At 42.7% G+C, this 27,105-nt stretch overlaps 2 protein-coding genes across 2 annotated transcripts; both read right to left on the minus strand.

Annotated features, from left to right (window-relative positions):
• Positions 1-3,806: 3,806 nt before the first annotated feature.
• On the minus strand, positions 3,807-15,638 carry LOC135517019 (leucine zipper putative tumor suppressor 3-like). The gene is made up of 7 exons (XM_064941053.1): positions 15,549-15,638; positions 13,867-14,698; positions 11,050-11,655; positions 8,734-8,862; positions 8,189-8,380; positions 7,684-7,914; positions 3,807-7,119 (listed from the first exon to the last, which is right to left on the minus strand). Exons 2-7 carry the CDS (start codon positions 14,614-14,616, stop codon positions 6,274-6,276), a joined length of 2,754 nt encoding a protein of 917 aa, XP_064797125.1. The 5' UTR covers positions 14,617-14,698; positions 15,549-15,638; the 3' UTR covers positions 3,807-6,273.
• Positions 15,639-20,871: 5,233 nt separating this feature from the next.
• On the minus strand, positions 20,872-26,970 carry LOC135517942 (uncharacterized). Its single transcript, XM_064942681.1, has 4 exons — positions 26,778-26,970; positions 24,374-24,553; positions 23,934-24,095; positions 20,872-22,941 (listed from the first exon to the last, which is right to left on the minus strand). Exons 2-4 carry the CDS (start codon positions 24,549-24,551, stop codon positions 22,487-22,489), a joined length of 795 nt encoding a protein of 264 aa, XP_064798753.1. The 5' UTR covers positions 24,552-24,553; positions 26,778-26,970; the 3' UTR covers positions 20,872-22,486.
• Positions 26,971-27,105: the final 135 nt, after the last annotated feature.

A 27,105-nucleotide genomic window follows, 5' to 3' on the forward strand; every position in this document is an offset into this window, starting at 1 on the left:
CTCCCCCCACCCATCAACCACAAAACACAATAATGATAATAATAATAGAAATATTATATATATTATATATATATACACAAATGTACAGTAGATATACAAAAACATATTCACAGGACACTCAACTTATCTCTTATCTATGTCACCTACATCAGATATGCAGGAGACATTTCCACCTGGATGACAGCACATAATCAGCAAGACGGAGATGCTCTTCATCCAAGGGAATGCCTGCCCATTCTCAGATGTTAGATAATCGGAGATGATCACGTCATTTACATTCCAGCCCTTGTCAGCTCCAGATTTAACTACTTCAATTCACACCCTGCTGGAATCCCTGCATTCTCAGATTCCCCTGTTATTAATCTCTATATTGTAATCAATAAACTGTTTCAAAATGCTGTACTTTTATTAACATATATGTTCAGATCATTCCTGAGAGTGAAGGGGTGTAATATCTCCAGATGGGCGTGTGGTACTCTTCCTCACCCATGCCAACAAGATATTACTTATTGTGGGGTCTTTGCCTTGAAGGTAAGTATGAGTATAAGTAATGAACAATTAACCTACTGAAAGTATATTGACTAAAAGGCAAAACAGAACTGTCAAATGATATTACAGCTGCGTCATTGTAAACTTGCGAATTAGAACCTTAAGTGTAACATAATTTTGTTGGGGAAAACTGAAATTGCCATCAAATTTTTTTCCCCAGTTTCCTGTCAGGAGGTGAATTCACCAATTTGTAAGTCGCTCTGGATAAGAGCGTCTGCTAAATGACTTAAATGTAAAATGTAAATGTAATGCTGAATGTGTTCCGAAGGAGGAGTTGATTGTCTTTTCAAATACGGACAAAGATGTTAACATCGTGAGAGAAGAAATAGCAGTCACTCTCCTCTAAAACACTGGTATGTTCAATTTCTAATTTAATATAATTGTAGATAAAAAATAAAAATAAACATTTATATGGATCTTTCAAGGTAATATTTGATCCAACTTCTGACTAGATGGCCACTAAAACACATGTAGTTAAATAATTACGTTTCAAGAAACCTATACTATTCCCTTGTTCCCTGTTTGCTCAGAAAAATATATGTAAAGATGTATAGACTACTTGACATTATGTTTTGCTCGATGACCTGAGCCAACTGTACCACTTCTGTGGGGAGGTGGACAATAATGAGGCAGACACTAACTGGGTAATTGCTTGTTCACTTCTAAAGGCACATTTTTAGTACAAATTGGTGTAAGCAGTAATATTTCTAAAGAGTGTATCATCAGTTTTGTCTAATAATGAAGTGATTGTAATTCCAGAAAATGTATTTAATGTTTTAAACATATTAAACATTTTCATCATAAATTTCAGATTGGTTGTGACCGCTGCCCACAATGGTTCCATCAGTCCTGTATAAAAACCATCACATCATTGGAGGATTATGTCTGCGTTGCCTGTCAGGACTAGGTTAGGCTTGAGTTCCAGGCAACGGTATCACCTGGAAAACTTTCCATAAAAAGTGGACTAAATGTTCAGTCGAGCTGTTGCAGCTTTCCAATATTTGTTTATGTTATTTATTGTCTTTTTATATTTGATTTGTCATTTCATACCTTATTATGCAAATATCTAAATTTGTATTTCTTATTTAATGTTTGTTAATTAACAAACGTAACTTTCTTTGATGTTTTTCTGTAATTGTGTGATAATATTTGCGTATTATCATCAATTTCTTAAACATCACAAAATGTTTCTGAAATAAATGTTTGTTTCTTAATACTCTAATTTTGCTTTCTGTGGCACACACTAGCGGTCAACATGGCATACCAAAATGATTCTGAAGTATGCCAGGCCTTGCAGTCCCCCCCTCGAATTTCCTTAATTTTGTTGCTAGAGTAAAATACTTTCTGTGGCACACATCAGAGTCAAATAATTTCTATAGAACAAACTTCACGTCAGGATAGGCAACCAAAATTAATAATGAATGTATGTGTGTGTTATATTAAGCAAAGAGGGAGTAAAATGTAGGCAAGCAATAAACATTTCAGAACAACTAGTAGTCGAATAAGACATGGGAGAGATGACAAATATTGGCAAAGATATTTATTTATAGACTAATACACTTGAAACAAATAGCCAAACTGAAAACTGCAGATATTATTAGTATCTCCCCCACGATCACACCGACATACAAATAAAATTAAACGCAGCCTAACACGGAACGCAAACAGTCTGTGCGCGTTCGCCATCGTGCATACATTTATTTTGTCCCCCCACACCAAACGCGATCATGACACGCAGGTTAAAATATCAAAACAAACTCTGAACCAATTATATTAATTTGGGAACAGGTCGAAAAGCATTAAACATTTATGGAAATGTAGCTAGTTAGCTTGCACTTGCTAGCTAATTTGTCCTATTTAGCTAGCTTGCTGTTGCTAGCTAATTTGTCCTGGGATATAAATATTGAGTTGTTATTTTACCTGAAATGCACAAGGTCCTCTACTCCGCCAATTAATCCACACATGAAACGGTTAACCAAATCGTTTCTTTTCATCTCTCTTCCTTCCAGGCTTTTTCTTCTCTTGACTTTATATTGCAATTGGCAACTTTCATAAATTAGGAGCATTACCGCCACTGACATAGTTCTCTTTCAGTCACACAAGTGGGTATAACCAATGAGGAGATGGCATGTGGGTACCTGTTTCTATAAACAAATGAGGAGATGAGAGGCAGGACTTGCACCTGCGATCTGCGTCAGAAATATAACTGATTTCTATTGTAGCCCTTAACAACACAGACGCTCGTTGGAGCTTGCAAGCAGTGGGTGCAATAATTGATTAACATAGATTTCTACATTTATTTTGCAACGCTCCCATGTAGTCAGCCTGTGACGTGATCAGAAATCTCAACAAGAAAGCAAGTCGTAACAATGAAGATTTGAGTGCGTGCGCGTTCACGCGAAGAATTCTAGCAGGGGGAGCTTTTCGGCTCAACAGTGTTGACATGCTAACTAGTGATAAAGCTATCTGTTCTTGTTAGCTAGCAACATAATTTATTTGATGTAACTAGCTAGCAAGCTAGCTACTTTAGTAAAATTGCGGAGTTCTACCACTTTTCGAGAACTAAATAGTTACATAACAAATAAATACAAAATACTTTACTTGATAGAAGTTTGTCGGACGGAGATCACTCTCGCGTTGTCACCAGCGGTCTAATACCTTAGATACTGATAACGTGATTGGCAGACGTGACCAGCAGAGACAGTACCAAGGATAGTATACACGTTTTGATTGGTTTACAATTTAGGACACTGCGGCGTGTGCCTGTCCAGCTAATGAACACAAAAGTTAGTATTTTAATAACATGTGCAAGAATTGACGTTGCCAAGAAACGGAAATGTGTTCAGAATAAATAAATGCACATGTAAAAAAAAAAAAAAAAAAAAGCTCCTCACCTCGACAGAGATCGATCTGGAAAACTAAAACAGCTTGCCCATCATAGAGGTCTCTCCTACTCTAAATGAAATGCTGCCGATGTGCAAGGCAGGGTTTTCCGAGTAAATGCAGTTGGTGAAATTGCATTCAATCAATTGATAATCGATATATGACACTAAAATTCTAATATTTACATGATCATATCATAATACTGAAATTGGCCATAATTTACCAACTGTATCCAAATAATCCTATTTATTGAACATGATTGGCCAATTGTATTTCTAATAAGAAGTTAGCTACTGCAACATGTTTAAAACTGAAAGTCATATTAGTCGTAGTGGATGTGTGTACACTCTAGGCCAAAAAGGAGTTCTTCAAGATTATTTAATCACGACTTTATTCATTAAATTCATATTAGCTAAGATTTGCTTTCTTCAAGCCATTTTTCAGTAACACAAAATAAGAAATAATACCAAAAAAAACTTGGCAGCATTTTGTCTTTTAAGACATTGCAAGAGATGAAACAACAATAAAAAGAAACAGACAATGGTTTTTGAACGTTCGCTTTAGTTGTACTGTAACATGTAGTAGATCAAAATTAAAAAGATTTAATATATGTATATATTTATATATTTATATTGATATAGTAAAAAAAATTAAAGCAGAAATGTCTGTCTCATTAATTCACAATAATCCTCTTAAAGTATTCACACGCAATAGCTTGATATATTTGAATATATATGTACACATAATAAATAAATTATATTTACATCCAAGTACACTGACTTTCTGTCTCTACCAAGAACACAGCAGGACACAACAGAAGTACATAGCAGCAAATGTTGCCCCAAGACAGAGGGTATGTGGGCCTCCATCCCTCTATACTTACCATATTCTCATATAAACCAGTCCTCTAACATTCATTCTCTCTTTAAGTCCCCACTCCTTTCACCCCTCACTTCACAAAGGTATTCTCTAAATTGCCCAGACCCATTATAAAATATATGTCAACATATACTGTACACACTATAATGTTTAGAATAGTTTCGTATATTGTAAAATGTCCCATACAGCCAAATATAATCTTGATATCTATAAAGGTAGTATATATTGACATATACATCGTTTTTTCAAATAATGGTGGGTCCTGTTCAAACAAGTACACCACACAAAACTCCATTGTCTCAAAGAATCATTCCTAAAATACATTACTCTTCCTATAAAGTCTGAATCTCACCATGAGTATCTAACACCAAGTCTGCTGGCTCAGCTACAACCTGTTGATAGTGATCTTAAATAGACACTTTGCTCAGATAAGCAGCTTCATTGACCAACCTTGCCATGCAAAACAAACTCGCCCATTACCTAATCCCTAATATGTCCTTTTCTATCACTTTAAGAAATATCAATAGAGACCAAAAGCATCTAGAACGTCAACAAATTACAAACTGCTTTTGGCTGTCGCCTACATAGTTTCGAAACGAAAAAAAATGCCACAAAAAAAAGAGGTCATCCTGGGATTGATCAAGCCATTTTGTGTCAGTTGTCGCCACATGGTGGCAATCCTCAGTCACTGCAGCTACCGACAGCACAGAGAAACCTTCATGTACAGCATCACTGGAGAGGTAGGAAACAAAGGCTTTTAAACCCAGCAATGTGCTGTTAATCATTCACAGCTGCAGTTCAATCAAATATTTGGAGATCTCCGATTAGTTTATACAACTGATCATGTCATGCAATCCTGCCCCTTAGGGTTCTGAAGCCTCATTTCCATATCTCAACCAAGCACGCCTCTCACCAGTCCCCCCCCCCTTACCATGATACAATGCAATACATTCCTGAAAAACACACATCCCTTAAAAACGGCTTCTGTATCCTAACCTTTTGGTTGTTTCCTTAGTGATTTGGTGTGGTGGTGTGTTCTTATAGCACACATAAAGCCACAGGGGGAGGCTGTGTGGATGGATCTCCCCATTTACCTGAATCATAGCGGTCTTTACCTCGTTCCTATTGTTAACAGATTATTCTAATCTGTGTACATGACCAATAAACTTTGATTGGATTTTGATATAACCATGTGAATTAAGCAGAAGAACTGGCCCTGGACCAGTTGCACATGGCATACCATAACCACACATGCCCAACAGTCATGCCTCAAATCTGACACTTACAACAGTAGTGTTCAATGTTGTCCTTCAAGCCCCTTTTTGTATATTGGTTGGTAAAACTGTGTTTTATTCAAACTCTCTATCATACATCAGTTATTATGATGTCCTAGACAAAATCTGGAGGATAATTCCCTTGTCTATACTTTTACATTATTTGCTAACTGTAGTAGTAGTATTGGGCTTGATTTAAATAGATTCTACAGGTTTTGTATTTCAAATAATTTCACCCACACACTGTCTTGCTCTTTATGATATATGAATATCATGCTAACAACAATGTAACAATAGCTTTTCCAGTAGTGTGTTACTCTTGACTCCAATCTTCACCCCAACCTAAATGTTCATTTGATTGCCTCATATTGTGGACAGCAGATTAATCGATCTAAAAACCTGCATACAAGGGGGTTGAAGAGCGGCTTTAAATACCACAGTCTAAACTGTTATTTTTCTCCCCCTTTCCCATTGGTCCTCCATGCCTCTGTCCACCATTCATAGTGCAGTGCGTTCTAGAACCGCCCCGGGGTAGCAGTGAGTAGTATAACCATTTAGGACTGTACCAAATTAATGCTATTGATACAGGTGCTATGTGGTATGGTTTAATTATTGTAAACGTTTGTATAAGCTGAATTTAACTGATCGGCAGTGTTCTGGAGGGCCATATATCTACAGCAAATAGAATCTAGATCTCTGTGGACTCTATCCTCTCCAGACGGGTGGGCACCGGCCAGGGGGGGGCCAGCTGGTGGAGGGCGGGGGGGGGATTCTTGTCCTCGGCGAGGGGAGGTGGGGAGAGAGAGAGGGAGGGTAGGGGGGTGACGGGGGCAGGCAGGGGGATGGGGGCCAGGGACTGTCGGGGTGGTGAGGTGGGCGTGGGGGTGGTGTTGGTGGAGGTGAGCTTGGAGCCCAGCTGGCCGACGCGGAGCTCCAGGGCCTGGTTCTTCTGCAGGGTCTCCACATAGCTGAGCTGCAGCTGGGCCTGGTACTTGAGCACACGCTCCTTCTCGTCCATCCACACGTGGCGCTCCTTCTTGAAAGTGTGGGCCTGCCGCTCGCGCTGCTGCCGCTCGAGACGCAGCTCGCCTTGGAGGCGCTCCAGCTGCCGGCGCAGATCCCCCGCTTCCTCCCACTGCTGGTGGGCCTCCTGGCGCTGCTGGTGGATTTCCTGCCGCAATTGAGCCTCTTGAAGCTGGTGGGCCTCCTGGCGCTGGTGGGCCTCCTGGCGCTGGTGGGCCTCCTGGCGCTGGTGGGCCTCCTGGCGCTGAACTTTAGCTTCATCGCTCTGCAAACTCAGTATGGCATCTGGGGGAGGTACAGGGGGTGGAGGCAGGGCTGGGTAGGAGAAGGCAGAGCCCTCAGGTGGGCTGTGTGGGGAGGAAAGCCCCCCTCTGGTCCTGGATGCTTCCCTGCTTCCTCCGCCACCCCTAGCCTCGATGGCCCTATCCCTCGCACTGAGCTCACCTAGGGCCCGCTTCAGCCCCACCACCTCAGCCTCAAACATGCCCAGCTTGTCCCTCAGCAGAGAGACCTGGAGAGAAACAGGGAGGGGAGCAGGAGGGTCAATCAATAGTTAAAGAAAGAGGAAGTGAGGGTTAATTCACTTGAAGTCCTCACAAGGATAGTATAACAATGAAAATTCTGAGAAGTGGGGACATTTTACCGGTCCCCACAATGGAAAAGGTTATGTTAGGCTTAGGTTTATGGTTACAGTTAGGAGTTCAATTTTGAGGTTAAGGTTTAGGGAAAATGGGAATCAAGTGTGTGTGTGTGTGTGTGTGTGTGTGTGTGTGTGTGTGTGTGTGTGTGTGTGTGTGTGTGTGTGTGTGTGTGTGTGTGTGTGTGTGAGAGAGTGAGTGAGTGAGTGAGTGAGTGAGTGAGTGAGTGAGTGAGTGAGTGAGTGAGTGAGAGTGAGTGAGTGAGTGAGTGAGTGAGTGAGTGAGTGAGTGAGTGAGAGAGAGTATTATTTGTGTCTTTCAAAGTGTATGTGAATGCCTGTATCGGTATGCATATGACTGACCCAAGAGTGCAAAACGTGTGGTGCACAGAGCAGAACAACTCTACAGATTGTAGCTAGTGTTTCAGGTCTGTCTACCTCGGTCAGCGTCCTCTGCAGCTCCCCTTCGCAACGCTCCAGCTCCAGGCTCTTGGTGCTGTAAGAGTCCTTAAGGCCCAGCATGGCCTCCTCCCGGTCCCTCAGCTGGGCATTGACCTCCTTCAGCTGGCCCCGCAGGGCCACCATCTCCCCCGCCCGCTGGGTCACCTCCGCCTGGCTCTCCCTCAGCTGCTGCTTCAGCAGGGAGATCTCCCCTGCCTTCTGACACACCTTGAGGGGAGGAAGGGCAGGGGGGATGAAAAGTATGAAAATGGTGGAAATAGAGATCAACAAGCATGTCTCTGTCTAATGGTTATACATGTACAGTATAGGACAGCTATTGCATATATGATCATTGGTTTTAGACAGTACTGTCCTTTTGTCCTTTTTTGGCATGGACATCTAGTAGATGTTATGCTGGGCCCTCACTCATCTCCCTAGTATTCCACACTCAGCCACACACACCACCCCCTTAACCCCAGGTAGTCCCACCCCCCTATCTCACCTCCCACTTGGTCTCCTCCAGGCGGGGCAGGATATCGGCCTGCTCCTTCCTGTAGTCCAGGCACTTCCTCTCCAGCTCCTCCTTCTGGGCCAGCAGTGCAGCCATCTCCTCCTGTAGGCGCCGCTTATCCTGCGACAGACGGCTGATCTGGGCCTGCAAGGCACTCTGGGAGCGCTGAGCGCGACGCGTCACCTGGGTAGAAATACTTTTAGTAGAATGGACATTCCCCATTCTAATCAACATTCGGCAGTGGGTATACCGGTGGCAACCATATTGAGTGTACCATTTGGAATAAAATTAGAGAGCAGTGATTAAATCATCTCTTTGCACAGAACTTTACTCTGCATCTCTAAACTGCTCTTTTAAGCTCATTATTTGCCTTTTCTCAGTGTTTTTCCATGCAGCCATGGCTAATGCTATTGTGCTATATGATATTGGGTATAGCCTACCACCCCACAATCTGTGAACTGAGGAGCCATTCTATACTTTTAATATACAGTATATTCTGCAATTCTAATATCTATCTATTGTAGTTGTGTGGTCACCTGCTGCAGGCGTGAGGCATAATTCTGCCGCAGCTCGTCCATCTGGCGCTCCCACACGCGCTGCTTCTCCTCAAACACCTGGACGATGGCCGCCTCACTCTGGTCCAGGTTACGGCGCATGTGGAGAACCTTGCGGAGGGGAGGAGGAAGGGAACTTGGGTGTAATTAACGTGTATTGTGAGCTGCTCATATTTCCATACACTGCAGGAGGTGTTGATGGTTATTTCACGAAATGGCTGACATCTATTATCAAGGTAAGTGCATGAGGACCAGTTACTGCCCCACTAGTCTTTCATATTTCTTTTGTACTTCTCATATGCAATGTCAATGAATGTTGAATATCAATTGATAGCATTTTAGGTGTTCCACTATGTCTCCTTGTATTGCATTGTATGAGGGTAACACACTTCACCCACAAACTGCCACCAATGTGTACCACTCCAATATCACATATCGCTACTTCCAAAACCCTCAGTACTTGAAAACCTTGCACTACTATTTCTGACGTATCTTACCTACTTGACCATCAGCTAATAAGAATACAGTTGTCCACTCAGCGAGTTTCAAGGCACACCGAATGGTTTTAACAGTTTATTCTTAAGCCATAGACAGTATTATGTACACAGTAAAATCACTGGTTCAGTTACCCATGCCCTCTACAGGTCATGCAAACTCCTCAAATAACAGATTTTTGTGATTACACTCCTCTCCATATGTACTTGGACAGTGACTCTAAAATTGTACATTTGGCTCTATACTACTCCAGCATTTTAGATTTGAGATGAAATGTTTTATATGAGGCGGCAGTACAGAATGTCACCTTTTATTCAAGGGCATTTACATACATTTTACTGTTTAGAAATTAAAGCACTTGTATCTACCCCCCATTTGAGGAAGTCATTTGGAAAAGTATTTGGACAAATTAACTTGAAGTGTATTAAGGTAGTCAAAAGTGTAGTATTTGGTCCCATATTCGTAGCACGCAATGCCTACATCAAGCTCGTGACTCATTGCATACATTTGCAGTTTGTTTTAGTTGTGTTGTATTTTGCCCAATAGGAACAGAATGGTGACTTGAGTCATTTTCTTTCTAAGTGAAAGATGTTTTCTGAACACTTCTAATTAATCCTGATAATTCCATCATTACAGAGGCTACAACAAAACATGCTACCTCTCAACATTGGGTATTGCAAGCATAGATTGTTCTGGCAATTCACACATACTTAGAGACTTACCCAGAAAGACGTACAGCTGTAATTTCTGCCAAAAATGATTCAAACATGTATTGACTCAGGGGGTTGAATACTTATCTAATCAAGATATATTATAGTGTTTTATATATTATATCATTTTTTGCAAATGTTAGAATTTTTCTTCCACTTAGAGTATTTTGTGTAGATCGTTGACAAAACATTTGACAATTAAATTCTAATCCAACTTTGTAACTCAACAAAATGTGGAAAAAGTCAATCAATGGGTGTGAATGCTTTCTGAAGGCACTGTTTAGGTATAAAAAGAGCCAAAAATGTGCAATTTCATAAAAATTCTCAAAATATACCAAAAATGTTTTCGGGCCATGCTGGCATGCAATAGTCCCATTATCATTAACAGGGGAGGTTAGCATTTTTTGGCGGATATGATCTTTGAGCCTCTAGCCTTATTTTTTACGATTCATTCATGATTATCAATAATCATGTTAGCATCCACATTAATGTAGAAGTGTTCAGAAACATATATTCTTACACACAATCAAAGTGACTCCAAAATGACACAATCCCAAAATACAATCCTGAAACACAACCGAAACAAACTGCAAATACATGTAACGAGTTTGTGAGTCACAAGCTTGATGTAGTCATTGAGTGCAAGGAATATGCGAACAAATACTAAACTTTTGAATTCTTTAATACACTTGAAGTGAATTTATCCAAATACTAATGATTTACTTAAATGGGAAGGCTAGATAAATAAAGTGCATTAATTTCTAAACAGTAAAACAGATATGTAAGAAAATACCCTCAAAAAGCTGAATTATGTACTGTCACCTCATATGAAACATTTTATCTCAAATACAAAATGGTGGCGTATAGAGCCAAATGTGAGAGTTTTGCTTCACACTCAAAAATACATATGGATGGGAGTGTATATAAAATAACTGTATTCACTGTGCTATAGTTGTGATAATTTGTTCCCATTTGTTTGTTACTTCCAATATAATCTCTTAAGACTCCTCCATTCTTAAACCCCCCAGGAGTATCTATCCTCTCCCTTTTCATCCCTCCCTCTTTCTTTCCTCATCTCCCTCGCTGTCCTCACCTCTTGCTCTCTCTCCCATAGCCGGTCCTCCAGGTCCTGGATGACATCATCGGAGGAGGGAGAGGGGCGAAGAGGCGCGGGGGCGTCACTCAGGTGGCTGAGCCTCTGATAGGACAAGGAGCTCTTCCCGGAGGAAGAGCGACCACTATCCGAGGCGCTCAGTCCGTTCTGGTATCCACTATTACCCCCACTACCGCTAATGACACTAGGCTTGTCCAACTTCTCTGGGGCCCCCGTGGCCCCCAGGTGGTTGATGTGGCTGGTAGAGGCACTCAAAGGCCCCAGGACAGGCGGAGGCCCGTAGCCCGAGCCAGCATAGGTGGGCAGGCTGGTTAGAGAATTCCTCCCTGAGTCGGACAGGCTCCCCTGGCCTCCGCCCCTGCTGCCGCCCCCTCCTCCGCCTCTGGTACCTCCACCCCGGCTGCCAGGGCTGTCTGTGTCTCTGAGGGGTCCTGTTACACTGGGACCCCCACCACCTCCAGACCCTCCTCCAGCGCTGCGGCACACTCCTCCGTTTTGGGGGGGGCACACCAGATTCTGCATGGAGTGGAAGCTCTTGGGTACCACAGGCTTAAAGGCAGACGGGCGGACCAATCCTTCGTTGCTCTAGATGGGGGAGGAAGGCAAATGGTATTGGTGGTGAAATATAAAGCGAGGATTGTACAATATACGTTATTAGGTTTACAGGGATTATGAATATGCTACTATATGTATAATTACTTAAACAACCAGCATACTGAAGCTAAATGTGAATTTGTGATCTTAAATTCACAGATTACAAGGGGTATTCATCTTATTTACTATAATTTATTAATATACAGGTACACAAACTATATATGTAGATATACATGTACCAGACCTTTTCATAAATCTAATATAGCATACAGTAATAGCTAAGGCTAATGTTATTACAGTGCATGGATGAGTTGACAGGAGAGGAGATCATATTTCATGTAAACAATTCCCTGTCATAAATGAACAACACTGATTTACAGCCGGTAGGTAACAAAGTACAGTACAGTGCCTTGCGAAAGTATTCGGCCCCCTTGAACTTTGCGACCTTTTGCCACATTTCAGGCTTCAAACATAAAGACATAAAACTGAATTTTTTGGTGAAGAATCAACAACAAGTGGGACACAATCATGAAGTGGAACGACATTTATTGGATATTTCAAACTTTTTTAACAATTCAAAAACCGAAAAATTGGGCGTGCAAAATTATTCAGCCCCCTTAAGTTAATACTTTGTAGCGCCACCTTTTGCTGCGATTACAGCTGTAATTCGCTTGGGGTATGTCTCTATCAGTTTTGCACATCGAGAGACTGATTTTTTTTCCCATTCCTCCTTGCAAAACAGCTCGAGCTCAGTGAGGTTGGATGGAGAGCATTTGTGAACAGCAGTTTTCAGTTCTTTCCACATATTCTCGATTGGATTCAGGTCTGGCCTTTACTTGGCCATTCTAACACCTGGATATGTTCATTTTTGAACGATTCCATTGTAGATTTTGCTTTATGTTTTGGATCATTGTCTTGTTGGAAGACAAATCTCCGTCCCAGTCTCAGGTCTTTTGCAGACTCCATCAGGTTTTCATCCAGAATGGTCCTGTATTTGGCTCCATCCATCTTCCCATCTATTTTAACCATCTTCCCTGTCCCTGCTGAAGAAAAGCAGGCCCAAACCATGATGCTGCCACCACCATGTAGTGGTGTGGTCAGGATGATGAGCTGTGTTGCTTTTACGCCAAACATAACATTTTGCATTGTTGCCAAAAAGTTCAATTTTGGTTTCATCTGACCAGAGCACCTTCTTCCACATGTTTGGTGTGTCTCCCAGGTGGCTTGTGGCAAACTTTAAACAACACTTTTTATGGATATCTTTAAGAAATGGCTTTCTTCTTGCCACTCTTCCATAAAGGCCAGATTTGTGCAATATACGACTGATTGTTGTCCTATGGACAGAGTCTCCCAACTCAGCCGTAGATCTCTGCAGTTCATCCAGAGTGATCATGGGCCTCTTGGCTGCATCTCTGATCAGTCTTCTCCTTGTATGAGCTGAAAGTTTAGAGGGACGGCCAGGTCTTGGTAGATTTGCAGTGGTCTGATACTCATTCCATTTCAATATTATCGCTTGCACAGTGCTCCTTGGGATGTTTAAAGCTTGGGAAATCTTTTTGTATCCAAATCCGGCTTTAAACTTCTTTAAACAGTATCTCGGACCTGCCTGGTGTGTTCCTTGTTCTTCATGATGCTCTCTGCGCTTTTAACTGACCTCTGAGACTATCACAGTGCAGGTGCATTTATACGGAGACTTGATTACACACAGGTGGATTGTATTTATCATCATTAGTCATTTAGGTCAACATTGGATCATTCAGAGATCCTCACTGAACTTCTGGAGAGAGTTTGCTGCACTGAAAGTAAAGGGGCTGAATAATTTTGCACGCCCAATTTTTCAGTTTTTGATTTGTTAAAAAAGTTTGAAATATCCAATAAATGTCGTTCCACTTCATGATTGTGTCCCACTTGTTGTTGATTCTTCACAAAAAAATACAGTTTTATATCTTTATGTTTGAAGCCTGAAATGTGGCAAAAGGTCGCAAAGTTCAAGGGGGCCGAAAACTTTCACAAGGCACTGTACATGAATTTCCGACAGTTTTTTATTGCCTGCACCATAACATACACATGCCTGTATGTACAAAATACACAACACACACTTTCAACATGAACCCTCATACTCAACCTACAGGCTGTATTTGGACACACACACACACACACACACACACACACACACACACACACACACACACAGTGACCCACCTGAACCTGCTCCATCTTCCCAGAGATGGGGAGGATGTTGGGGGGGTTGTTATGGTTATCCAGCTTGGCTGCGCTGGCGCCCGCCTCCTTGTACTGAGCCAGCTGTTGGCTACTGTTCTTATCATTGTTCAGCACGTTGTTCCCACAAATATCCAAACTCACCGCCCCTCTTGGCACCTCTCTACTCCCATCACGCCCATCCCTCTGGTCCCGCCCATCCCTCTGGTCCCGCCCATCCCTCTGGTCCCGCCCATCACGCCGCCCGCCTCCATTCAGAAACACTGCATTGGCCACCTGCCTCTCACTGTTACCCGCCGCTGCCGCTCGGCTCCCATTGGGAATGCCCCTATTGCCATTGGAGACATGTCTGTTGCCGTTGTTATGGATGGGGGCCCTCTCTCTCTCTGTCCCCTCGCAGAGCGGCGGAGGACGCTCGCTGCCGTAGTAAGTAGAAGAGTTCTCAACGGTGGCAAAGCTGCGTTCGTCCGCCGTAGTCCCCTTAGCATGGGTCAGGGGAGGAGGTTGCTGGGAGGACCTCTCGATGCTGTAACTCCTATCTTCCAAGCTCCTGCCCCTGTGGGTAGAGTTGGAGGTGGAGGAGGAAGAGGGGGGTGGTGGGGGGGCGCGAGGCAGGCTGTTCTGCTGGGTGGTACGGGTGCCCACGCTCCGCATGGCGATCTCCTGCTGCTGTTGCTGCTGACCAGAGGTTGTGGTGGTCGAGGAGGATTCCCCGCTGGCCACACTGCCCATGCCCTGGGGGCGCCCCCTCACTCAGCACCCCGTGCTCCACACGCACTATGATGGAGGGCAGGGAGGCACCTGCCAACACACACTGCAGGACACACAGAGACAGGGACAGGGGAGAGAGGGAGAGAAAGGGTTCATTAGGAGTAAGGTACACACTGTAAGTAACAGAATTACTTAATAACTATAGACCACATACAGACACAGGGAAGAGAGTAAAGGGGTTGACATAATGTGAAGTAGACACACACACATTTTTTTTGTGACCATACACATGATCTATAGAGTGAGACATACTATATTGTAGGATATGACTGTTGATTCATATCTTTGCACTAAGCTAAAAGTGCCATAGGCCTATACGTCAGCCATGCCATTTCCTCATGCAATGTAATACTGACTTAACCCCCCTCCTCCCCCGGGATACTGATACAGTGGGTGAGGTCATCCTTTCGCCCCCTCCTTACTTCTCTCCACCCGTGCTCTCCCCCCTCACCATAGCAATGAGTTCCCAATTCCCTGTTCCCTCCTCTCCTTCTCTTTCTGTCTCTCTGAGATAGGAGTCATAATATACATCCTGCAAAAGCTATTTAGGTGATTCAAACTCTTTAAGAACAAGGTTACTTTGACACTAATTGAGATTTCTTGAGCATTCAAATATGATGTATAATTTTTTGGGACACAAATAAGTACATTGAATGTATGATTAAAGTATGAATTAGAGTACTTATTTCAGTATGCTTCCCCTTATACGGTTACTCCTCATTCCACATCATATCACAAGTCACATATGCAACAATAATGAAAGCACAGCTGATATAAAATGTAAAAACTGTTGATGTTAAAGGGCCAATAAATAGCCTAGCCAATGCAAATGATTATCAAGTTCAATCAAATCATAAAAAATATTAACTACATTCTACATTAACAGATTGTACCTCAATTACAGATCCTGGATATACAACCATAGAAGGAAAGGTTATTCTGCTCTCTGCTCACACAACCTTCTTGTCTTGTTCCTTTCTCTCACCATCTCACACTCTACTTTGTGATTGGTTAGCAGAGCAGGTCTTTTGTACACCTGGTATAGTTGCATGTTAACCCCTTGTCTTCTGACACATACACACAGTTGTTCCCCCTGTGCCAATGATAATAACAAAAACCCATCTTCTTTATCAAACCTCTAATGGAAGGAAAAACATGGGAGACAATCGTCAATACTTCATTGCAAATAAGGCCATGCACAGTTTTGTGCATATAAAGACAGTACACCATGTATGTATGTATCACTGAGTGCAAAAAGGAACACTATCCATATTTGTATTATAGCCCTGTCACTGAACCACACCCACAGGGAGCACTAACTGATTACTCACTAGAATATCTATCTCTGATTGAACATTGACCTAAAGGTAATATGTGAATTTATAGTCCATTGTACCAAGTGTAGCCTACTACTATCTGAGCAAAGATGCAGTCAAACCTTTGTGTGAATTCTCTCTCTCTCTCTCCATCGTCTCTCCCCATTGTCTCTTCATGCCTGAAGCCAAGCCTGTGCACATGAAGCTACTACGCTTCTATGTTACTTTGCTATAATAAGGTGAGCATTGACATTCCATCTCAGGTAGGACATGGGAACAGATTGGGATGTGAACAGGGGAGTACTGAATCCTGAGGATGAGGTGCTGTGTCCAAAACGGCATACGGTACGATACTGCCACTGGCCAGCAGAGGGCCCTGTTCCAGTGTTGGCTGAGCTGTGGCACGTGCCTACACTCGCCTCACTGCCACAGTTACACACTCCTCGGCATTACATCATCGGCTCCATGCTTCAAATAGAGAGCGCGCACACACAGGCAGGAACTCTCTCTGGTGCGCGCTCCCCCATCATTCTCACACTTCCACTCATTAAGGGAGTCTTCTCAATCTAATGTCCTGTGTTGACATGCAGTATGAGATATTTCTAGATTAATAGGTGTAGTCTACACACCAGTAATACATTTTGCTCCACATATTTTCACTACATTGTCCATACATAGACCCCTATATACACCTCAAATGCAAACAAACCGCCCCCCAAACGGTGACCGCTGCTATCCCACTACACACACTTCATTCAAGGCCTCAAATAGGCCAGGCGTAGAAGTCCCGCAGAGCAGTCACATTGGGTAGAGGTAACCACTGCACTGTAGAGAATATTAAATAATAGGCTAATTTTATCAGAGCTCCTTTGCCATTACCAGCATATTAAAACGGACATGCTAGCTCACACTTCTAGTCCATACATATCCTCATAATAAGCTTTATATCATGTCAATAATACAGTATTTGTTTCATATATGTTTGGTAGTGATGTAGGCCTACAAATCAGCCTATTGCACGTCCAAGCAATCTATTCCTTTTAAGTACCAAGGTTGGTCTAAATTCTACTGTAGGCCATTTGCACTTGGTCTGTCCATTTAAACTCCATGTATTCAAAATCCTCTGATTATTTTTGCAGCTGCTACAACAACCTCCCCATCACCACAGTGATGTGCATAGGCTGTCAGCTGACGCGGCAATGCTAGAGCACAATGGTGAAATGTTACTCGCTTCTCCATACCAGTGAAAAAGACCTAACCCAGCCACTAAAGGCAAGAAGAACGAGATAATTGGCATGATCTATTCTATACGTTTTTCTTTTCATTCACGCAATATATAATGGGTGTGTGGGTCACGCAAAGCGCTCTACTCCACTCGCAGCTCTATCTCGGTGGGGGGAATAGGAAAGGAGCGAGCTCGAGAAAACATCAGCATCCGCTACAACCCTCGCGCACAACCTCTCGCTTGCGCCTCACCGATTCCCATCTTTACTTTCAATCCAATGAGCAATATTAAAAAACACGGTCTCTCTCCATCTCGCTCTCCACTTATCTATCTGCCACAACAACATTTGAACCACCCCAAATCCAACATGGAAAGCGGCAGGATAATGGATTGGCAATGCGGTGAATGACGATAAATATAGAAAAACGCAGGTGTAGATTGTGTGCCGCGCTGCGTCGCTTACTAGGTGCGCGTATTTCTCTATGGAAATGAAAGAGCGCTCGGCTCCATCTCTTCATAGCCGAGAACAGCTCCGCACTTACTATTAGCGGCAGAAGCAGCACAGACAACGCCGAATGAAGCCGAATTACGTCGCCCCACTGCTCCTCGGCGAGCTGTCCGATTCGGGGTTCGCAGATAGGGACGTTGGAGTGGCAGTAGGCCTATAGCCTACTCGTGTGGCTCTGGTCGGGGGAGACTGCAACCGCTATTGCCCGTAGCCGATATCGGGTGATGGAGACAGTGAGAGGATGCGTGTATCAGCTGTGTCACACACCCACCTCCGCCCCGCCCCTTCTGATAGAGCACAGCACCGCCCCCTTCCCAGACCCGCGCCTGCGCCCACACAAAGGTGTGAATTCTTCCTCCACCTTAGAATAGCACATAATGTATTGATTCTGTTCCACACAGAATACGTATGCAACTGCCGGAAAATGGGGACCCCTGCCAATCCTACAACATGTCTCTCCGTTTCTATCACTATGTATGCATAAGCACATTACATTCTGTATTTATTCCGTTGAGTACTGCACAACTGAATTCCACATGACCGGACAGGTTGAGTGTGTGTGTAGCTCGGACTTCAGTTCTTGGTACCAAGGGCAAGCGAGGCCTTGGGCAAACATGATTCCCAGTTCCCAGGGGCAGAGAAAGCAGCGCTGGCTGTGTAGGTGAGGAACTGGAGCCTGAAATCAGCCTCACTCAGGACTAATCGAGAGAGAGAGAGAGAAACAGAGACAGATTGCAGAAAGAGACCAGAAAGAGCATAAAGCAGGGAAAGAGAGCAGAGTGAAAGAGAAACAGACAATGTTGAAGCTGTGGCAGGAGCTGAACCGAACTGTTAACTTGTCTGGAATTGAATATTTGGTGCTGGTCATAAAGCCAACAGACACCATCTCCCATAAGAGATAAAGTTGACAAGAAGACATCTGCCTAAAATGGCCACTCCAACGACAAAAATAAGGATAGGAGAGAGAGATGAGTAGATGGATAAGTATGACATAGAACTCTGTCCTATTTTCTAAAACTGACTGGGTTTACCGAAATCAAATACGTGTATGGCGTTAAAAATCACGGAGCTCACACATAGGCCTTTATAGGGATACAAAAACATTACAACATACTTTCCATGCAAAACACATATATCCTTTCATTGCATATGAGAGTTTCAGGTTTTATTTGGAGTAAATCAGGATCAAATGTCAAGAAATGTGTGACTCGATTCCCACTCATAATACCTTCTTCATACACACTCCACTGTGTGCACAATCATACCTACTACAACCACTCTTCTACACAAAACCCCGTCAACACGATTAGAAAACAGCCATGGTCCTTCACACTAACACAGAACTGCACACAAGCCACTCCAACACAATTCACACGCACGCACGCAACTCGCTTTGCCAGTCGTAGGGGGATTACACACGACCGTCAAGAGACTAAAAACACACATACACACTCTCTCATCCAGGTTGTCAGAGAAAACAATTAATACTTACATGGTTCATACACACGCACTAAAGAAAATATGACCGTTGTCGCCACGTACATGGTGATCCACACCCACTCTGGTCATTTAAAACATTTACATTTAAAACACAAATGTATTCACATTTCATGCTGTACTAACCTACTACACATAAACATAACACAGGACCAGATAGGCTACACAGGGACCGCATTCAAGTACGCAAGTGAAACAGGATCTGACATCCATCTTTAATAACGCCACTGTTCTTTCTCTCCTCTCCTCCTCTTTTTTAATTTCTGAGCCGCCATAGTTGAATGTCACTTAGGGGGAGAATAGGAGAGTCAGAGGAAAACTGAGGGAGTGGAAGAAGGTATACAAAGAGCAATCTCACAGCTCCACTAGTAAATTCGTCCCTGTCGGTTCTCTCTTCATCCCTCGCTCCACTCCTCCATGTGGAGATTAACTGTAGTAATTCTCACCACGTCCCAGCCCCTCTGAGCTACCAATAGCATCCTCTCGTCCCTCCATCCGCCTCCATAAAGTACACGCGTGCCCAAACACACACGCGCTTTGTTGAAAAATATGTCCGATTTACCTCGCAAAAAGTGTGAATATTAGGGTTATAAAATAAATACATGTTTTGGAAATGCACCATATTTCAAACTATCTACATGAAAATCTGTAACTTCCCGTATATTTTGTACAGTAAACCAGTGCTAGCACGTCACACATGTACCTACATGCGTGTGTGGTGTACACACAGGATCCCACTCACTCACCCATGACCGCAACACCACCACTAAAATATGCTCAAATACCCTGCATTTGTCCTCTCCATTCACAAATTCACTGGCGACATCAACAATTTGTCAAGGTTACTATGGCAATGGTTTCTGTCCAATGAGAGAAGGGGTTGGACTCATGTGACAGAGTAGAGGAAAAGATGGCGGGAGGGGAAAGAAACTGATTATTTCTATTTACCAATGAGTGGTTTGTCTGCTGAAGTCATTGTTTGTAGAGGGGACATCATGTTCACAGAGAGTCCTTCTGTTTGGCTAACCCTAAAATCTGCATATGCATTCAGAAAGACATGTGGGACCGTGTTGAGGTATATTTAGAGCCATCTGACTGTCCATGAAGAGGAGAGGTCATCAGTCCCTATATAGTCACATATACCCCAGGATACTTAACTCTATACAACAGACAGGGTTCAGATTTCAATTTGGTTTAAGACAAAATCCCTAGACCCCTACTCAATGTCTCATTTGATGACAAGATGTTCCCACAAGGTGAATTTGGGTAGCAATTGATTTTATGGTACTGTTACCAGTGTTAGTATGGCTTTAGGTACTTTGATATAATTCACACAATTTCATAACCTATTACCAAATGGTGCCTATTGCGGGGGCTTGTTTAAATGAACCCCCCCCCCCCCAAAAAAAGTAATTAATTCTGTAGATTATTACTGGGTAATTATCATTTAACCATGTTGTTTCTAAATTAATACCTGATCATTTGCATACCAGCAAGCAAAATAATGATCTCATGGTTTTGCATTAAGATCATGTCCTGATGATGTTGGTTGGAAATAAACCTGTAGTGTCAGAGATGAGATATCAACACAAACAAAAAGATGAGTGAGAATAAGAGGAACTGGACACTTCTGTTCTGGAACAGGAAGAAAATGCATTCACACATTTCACTTAAACACAACAGTTTAATGAATAAATAACATCACAAACAATCGCAATGAACAGTCTGATTCATAGAGATGGGACTGTGACCCTGGAATAAGAGAAGGAATGTCTTCCTATGTACCTGAGGAAGAGATTGAGGGATAGTTTCTCGGACACAGATTAAGCCTGGTCTTGAAATAAAAAAGAGAATCTCGATTGAACATGTTTCCCAATCCAGGATTAGGCTTAATCTGTGTCCAGTAAACAAGTGGGTAAGGAAAACCTGATTCTAGGCAGGCTCTTGGCTATCTTAATTAAGCCAATATCCATGGTCCTACCATCATCTGCAACCAAACACCATCAAGGAGCTTGTTTTATTGGTTGACTTTAAGCAGGATAACCCTGCTTTATAGAGTGGTTTGTGCTGTAATGTAACCATCTAAAGATGCCAAACTGGAATATATTTTCACAGTGGTATGTATTATCTAGTATCCAATAGCAGTGTCAACATTTTATGAAACCAGAAACATTCAAATACATAAAATATTCAATACATCATATTTTAATATCATTAGTATATCAAGTCATATAAAGGCAAGAGCCATGTATTTACACTACCTGTTGTGGAAAGGCAAGCTGTCATATCCCCCTCAATTCTTCCTATAGTAGTAAACATCCATGCATTAATAAATAGTGCATCAATTAAAAGTGATAAAAGCTAGTGGCAATAATAGCCAAAACGGGCTTTTTAAATGTAATTTCTCAAAGGAAACTCTAGTTTCAGTACACTTCAGGTAAATCTATGAATAATCTATTGGATTTCTGTCCTCCATTTGGGAAACTTCAAGTGTGACTATGAAAGACTGTGCAAAGGGTTTAAGAAGTTAAGATAATGCATAGGTTAGAAAACAACCTGCAAAAATCATTTTTAAAAACCTTCCTGTAGGGATTTTTATAACTAGAAGAGGAGAATAGGTGATTGTACAAACATGGGCTATATTTCAACTTATGCTCAATTGAACATATTTTCTGGTTTTGAACTGTTTGAAACCATTCGCTGATCCTGAACACACCCCAGCGGTTATTTTGCAGTAATGGGAACAGGGTCAACGCTTGTTCCCATTGATGAGTTTACTATCCCTTCATGCAAGTGACGCCACGTGTTCAACTATATTGAAAAGAGCATATAATTTGTATAACGCACTTGCCCTGGTCACACAGGCAGAAATAGCTTATACATGTGGCACACTTTTTCAACCATCACAGCAAGCAAAATAATTATTGACCTTGGTCAAGTGAAGTTGGAGACTCTGGGCCTAAACTCCCATAAGGGAAAGATGTTATTATTTTTAAAATGTATGTTGTGCAACTGTATACACACTGACCCGAGAGGGAAGTTTTTAGGCAGACAAACATTAAGAGAACATTAGAAAACGTATCGGATCTCTTTTTTGGCTCCTAACAGGATTCTACCTATCTTGGTCAAGTGAAGCATTAAAAGGAACCAAAACATGACCAGGGAAGGGGCCAGCACTGCTGTCTAATAAAGTCTGTTACAGGCCATGTGTGATCCTGGTACGCATTCTAGTAGAAACCAAACCACAGTTCACCTTTTGGGTTACACATATAAACAGAACCCCCTTTAGCAGTCCCCACCTCCATCCACCTCCACCTGATTCAGTTCAGGGACCACCTCTCCTGCCCACTCCTCCACCCTGTTGTCTCCGTCACACTGGCCCACTCCCTGCTCCCTGGGGGTGAGGGGCTCTGTGTCACTGTCGTCCCCTTCCACCACGGCTGTGTAGTCACTCTGGGTAGAGGTGGGGTCCCCCGGGCAACTCAGGCTGATCACGGAAGCCAGGCAGGAAAAAAGTAGGCCCAGAATGGCAATGTAGAAGCTCTCCCCTGGGTAAGCCTGCATCCCCACTGCCCCTCCTTGGCTTCTGGTGCCAGGCCTAGGAGACCAAGACCCAGACCCAGGCCAGGTCCAGCCCCCTACCCAGTCCCACAGTAGCCCAAATTTGCCTTCCTGAAGGTTGCCGCTGATGACGTACAGGCAAGCCCCACACACTCCCAGTACGGACATTAGGAAAACAACTGGGGAGAGTGGAAGGGAGAAAAAGAGACAGAGGTAAAGGGAGAAAGAGAGCAAGAGGATGATAAACTAATTAACCCCAGAGAGAACTGCAGAGAGTGATGTAAACCAACATGGCTCTGCAAACATGACTCATGTCATTTTATGGCACTTCATATTTTATGAGACCTGTGAGAGGATATATTCTTCTTCAAATTATGACTAGCGGTTAAGAGCGTTGGGCCAGGCCTCCCGGGTGGTGCAGTGGTTAAGGGCGCTGTACTGCAGCGTCAGCTGTGCCACCAGACCCTGGGTTCGCGCCCAGGCTCTGTCATAACCGGATGCGACCGGGAGGTCCGTGGGGCAACGTACAATTGGCCTAGCGTCGTCCGGAATAGGGAGGGTTTGGCCGGTAGGGATATCCTTGTCTCATCACGAACCAGCGACTCCTGTGGTGGCCCGGGCGCAGTGTGCGCTAACCAAGGTTGCCAGGTGCACGGTGTTTCCTCCGACACATTGGTGCGGCTGGCTTCCGGGTTGGATGCGCGCTGTGTTAAGAAGCAGTGCGGCTTGGTTGGGTTGTTTACTTGAGGACGCATGACTTTCAACCTTCATCTCTCCCGAGCCCGATGAGACAAGATAGTAGCTACTAACAATTGGATACAGCGAAATTGGGGAGAAAAAGGGGTAAAATAAAAATAAATTTTAAAAAGAGCGTTGGGCCAGTAACCAAAATCCCTGAGCCGACTAAATAAATTTAAAAAAAATAGGCAGATGTACCCTTGAGCAAAGCACGTAACCCTAATTGCTACTGTAAGTCACTGTGGAGTGGAGTGTCTGTTAAATAACTAAACATTTCAAAATATATAAAAGGACAGTATAGTGATAAAACCCTCAGAAAGAGAGACAAACAGACAGAGAAAAACAGAGCGGCAGCAATTGAGACCGAACGAGAAAGAAAAAGAGAGAATAAGAAAAGCGAGACAGATAGACAAAGGGAGAAAAGTTAGGTTACCAGTGGAGATGTGGAGTGACACCACCAGTCGAGGGTGGGACATCCCAGTCCCCAAGAAGTCCAATAAGAAGGAGGAGCTGGAGAGCAGGACAGCAGTGTAGCACAGAGCCGCCAGGGCATAGAGCAGCCACATCCCCCAGCCGTTAACACCACCCAGAGGACCTACAGGAAGGGAACACACGTACTCTCAGTCAACTCCACACACATAAACACACACCACACTCCCAGGCGTCTGCATAAGCAGAAAGTAAATACGTTTAAGATCACAAACATGGAAATACGGATGAGTACAGTACATAGGCCCTTACCAGACATATGTGGGTGCAGTTAAACATGTGAACTATACAGTGTCAAAACAGATGACGACTGTCTGGTAGCAGAAATAGAAGACAAATGTCAAACAATCTCTTCTTTGACGGTCCAGTCTTGCCCTTCCCTACCTGTGTCAGTGATGTTCTGGGCAGCGTGCAGAGTGAAGGCCACTCCATAGATGATTTGTTTTCCTCCGGGGTCAGTACTGTTTCTGACCTGGATCCAGTTGGGGTCAGCGATGGACGTGCACAGGGACACCAAAGTAAAGCACTGGCAAACCGCAGCCGGAGACATGCTCAGAGTCATGGCTGGAAGGGAGACACAATGTATCCCCATCCATAACAATTTGTACAGTCAACTGTTGCTCAGAGAATTTGCAAAAGTTGCCAACTACATAGATGTAATGTCACCATTTAGGCAAGGTGTTTTACTAGATTGTCTAACTGTTTCAGACAAATCATGTGTATGGTTAGCTGTAATAATATGACTTCAATGGATGTACAACTAAGAAAAAAGAAGAGTTTATGCAATAAATAACCATGCAGCACAGAATGCTGTTGCAGGTTGTAAGAACATTTGACACTGTAAACCTGAAGTTGGGAAACTTGAAATGAAGAAGTGAGAGATCTGTGGAATGGGTCAGTATTATTAAGGCATCTGTCACTTAACCCTTCACTTACCAGCAGCTAGACTAGCACTAACCCACTATAAGATGAAAATGTAGACTAGCTAGCTACTTGCTGCTAAGGGATAACCTAGCCAAGTAAAACACAACTCTATAATGTACTTCACATCAACATAGTGGAGGTGAGTTTTAATTGGCTAGGGATAACCAAGTGCCACAAAAAAAAGTAATGTGACAACTGAATTGTCTGTTGTTCAGCATATTGTCTGAAAAGCAAGCTCAAGTGCCATCAGAAAGTATTCAGACCCCTTGACTTTTTACAAATTTGATTGTGTTACAGTCTAAATTGGATTAAATGTAGATGTTTGTCACTGGCCTACACACACACACACACTATACCCCATAATGTCAGTCAAATGATGTTAGACATTTTAACAAATGTATTAAAAATGAAAAGCTGAAATGTCTTGAGTCAATAAGTATTCAACCACTTTATTATGGAAAGTCTAAATAAGTTCAGGAGTAAAAGCATGAGATGACTACCTCATCTCTGTACCACACACACACAGATAATTGTAAGGTCCCCCAGTTGACCTGTGAATTTCAAATACAGATTCAACCACAAAGACAAAGGAGGTTTACCAATGCCTCGCATCCATTGGTAGATGGGTAGGGGAAAAAAGCAGACATTCAATATCCCATTCAATACACTTTACACTACAAAGACACAGGCAGTTGCCGGAGAGGAGAGAAAACACTCAGGGATTTCACCATGAGGCCAAACAGTTGCAGAGTTTAATAGCTGTGATAGGAGAAAACTGAGGATAGCTCAACAACATTGAAGTTACTAAACAATACTGACCTAATTAACAGAGGGAAAAGAAGGAAGCTTGTACAGAATAACAAATATTCCAAAACATGCATCCTGTTTGCAGCAAGGCACTAAAGTAATACTACAAAAAATGTGGCAAAGCAATACTCTTTTTTGTTGTTGTCCTGAATACAAAGTGTTATGATATAGGGCAAATGCAATACAACAAATTACTGAGTACCACTCCCCAAAGTACTGTTTTCTGGCATCTTGAAGGCTGCGTTATGTTATGGGTATGATTGTAATCGTTAAGGGCTGATGAGTTTTTCAGGTTAAAAAATAAACAGAATGGAGTGAAGCACAGGCAACATACATCCTAGAGGAAAACCTGGAAAGCTGACTTGACCACCAGACAATGGGAGATTAATTCACCTTTCAGCAGGACAATAATCTAAAACACAAGGCCAAATCTACACTGAAGTTGCTTACCAAGACAGTGAATGTATCCGAGTGGCCAAATTAGTTTTGACTTAAATCTACTTAAAAAATCTATGTCAAGACCTGAAAATGGTTGTCTAGCAATGATCAACAACCAATTTGGACAAATTATGGACAAATTATGCACAATCCAGGTGTGGAAAATGTAAGATTTACCCATGAAACCTCACAGATGTAATCGTTGCCTAAATTGCCTCTACAAAGTATTGAATCAGGGGTGTGAATACTTATGTAAATGAGATATTTCTGTATTTCATGTCCAATAGATTTTTTTTAAATTCTAAAAACATGTTTTCACTTTGTCACTATTGGGTATTGTGTCCAGATGGATGAGGGAAAATCTATTGAATAAAATGTTTTATTCAGGCTGTAACATAAAATATGGAATAAATCAAGAGGTATGAATACTTTCTGAAGGGTGTGTAGTCAGGTTGTACATGTGCAATTTCGCAATGCCTATCTCGTGTCCTGAGAATCAGTTGTCAATCAAGTAACTATAGCAGGCTAGCTAGCATGCACTTGCTATTTCAGATGCACGCGCACAATAATAACTACACAAGCTTGTTCTTTCGGAAATAGCTAGGCTAGCGTTACTTACCAGAGATACGAATACAAGGAAATCCACGAACATACAATCTATTTCTTTAAATGTATATAAGTGCCTCACGGGTGTGTTTAAATATTTGTTTTTTTTCTGCGCCGACATAATCTAAAGCCAATTCAAAGCACGGAATTATCTAACTTTCATTTGGCTAAAACTGGCTCGTAGACGGTCTTCCGGGATGACCGGAAATTACAATCACGAGTGCAATGTTGTCACTAGTTACCACAGCCACAAAGGCTATATCGTAAAACTTCCTGAAAACAATCATGTGTCTTTTGGTCTTTATTTAAGATTACGGTTAGGCTTGGAGCTAACGACACCA

This window comes from Oncorhynchus masou, chromosome 28 (genome assembly GCF_036934945.1).
Source record: "Oncorhynchus masou masou isolate Uvic2021 chromosome 28, UVic_Omas_1.1, whole genome shotgun sequence".
Lineage (NCBI taxonomy): Eukaryota > Metazoa > Chordata > Actinopteri > Salmoniformes > Salmonidae > Oncorhynchus > Oncorhynchus masou.

Coding starts and splice junctions, on each gene's coding strand:
- LOC135517019 (XM_064941053.1), bottom strand. CDS start 14,616: ATGGGCAGTGTGGCCAGCGGGGAATCCTCCTCGACCACCACAACCTCT. Junction 7,915..8,188: donor TGGAGGAGACCAAGTGGGAG/GTGAGATAGGGG, acceptor CCTCCCCTCAAG/GTGTGTCAGAAGGCAGGGGA. Junction 7,120..7,683: donor TGCAGAGGACGCTGACCGAG/GTAGACAGACCT, acceptor GTTTCTCTCCAG/GTCTCTCTGCTGAGGGACAA.
- LOC135517942 (XM_064942681.1), bottom strand. CDS start 24,551: ATGACTCTGAGCATGTCTCCGGCTGCGGTTTGCCAGTGCTTTACTTTG. Junction 24,096..24,373: donor CCAGAACATCACTGACACAG/GTAGGGAAGGGC, acceptor CCCTTCCTGTAG/GTCCTCTGGGTGGTGTTAAC. Junction 22,942..23,933: donor GTCACTCCACATCTCCACTG/GTAACCTAACTT, acceptor CACTCTCCCCAG/TTGTTTTCCTAATGTCCGTA.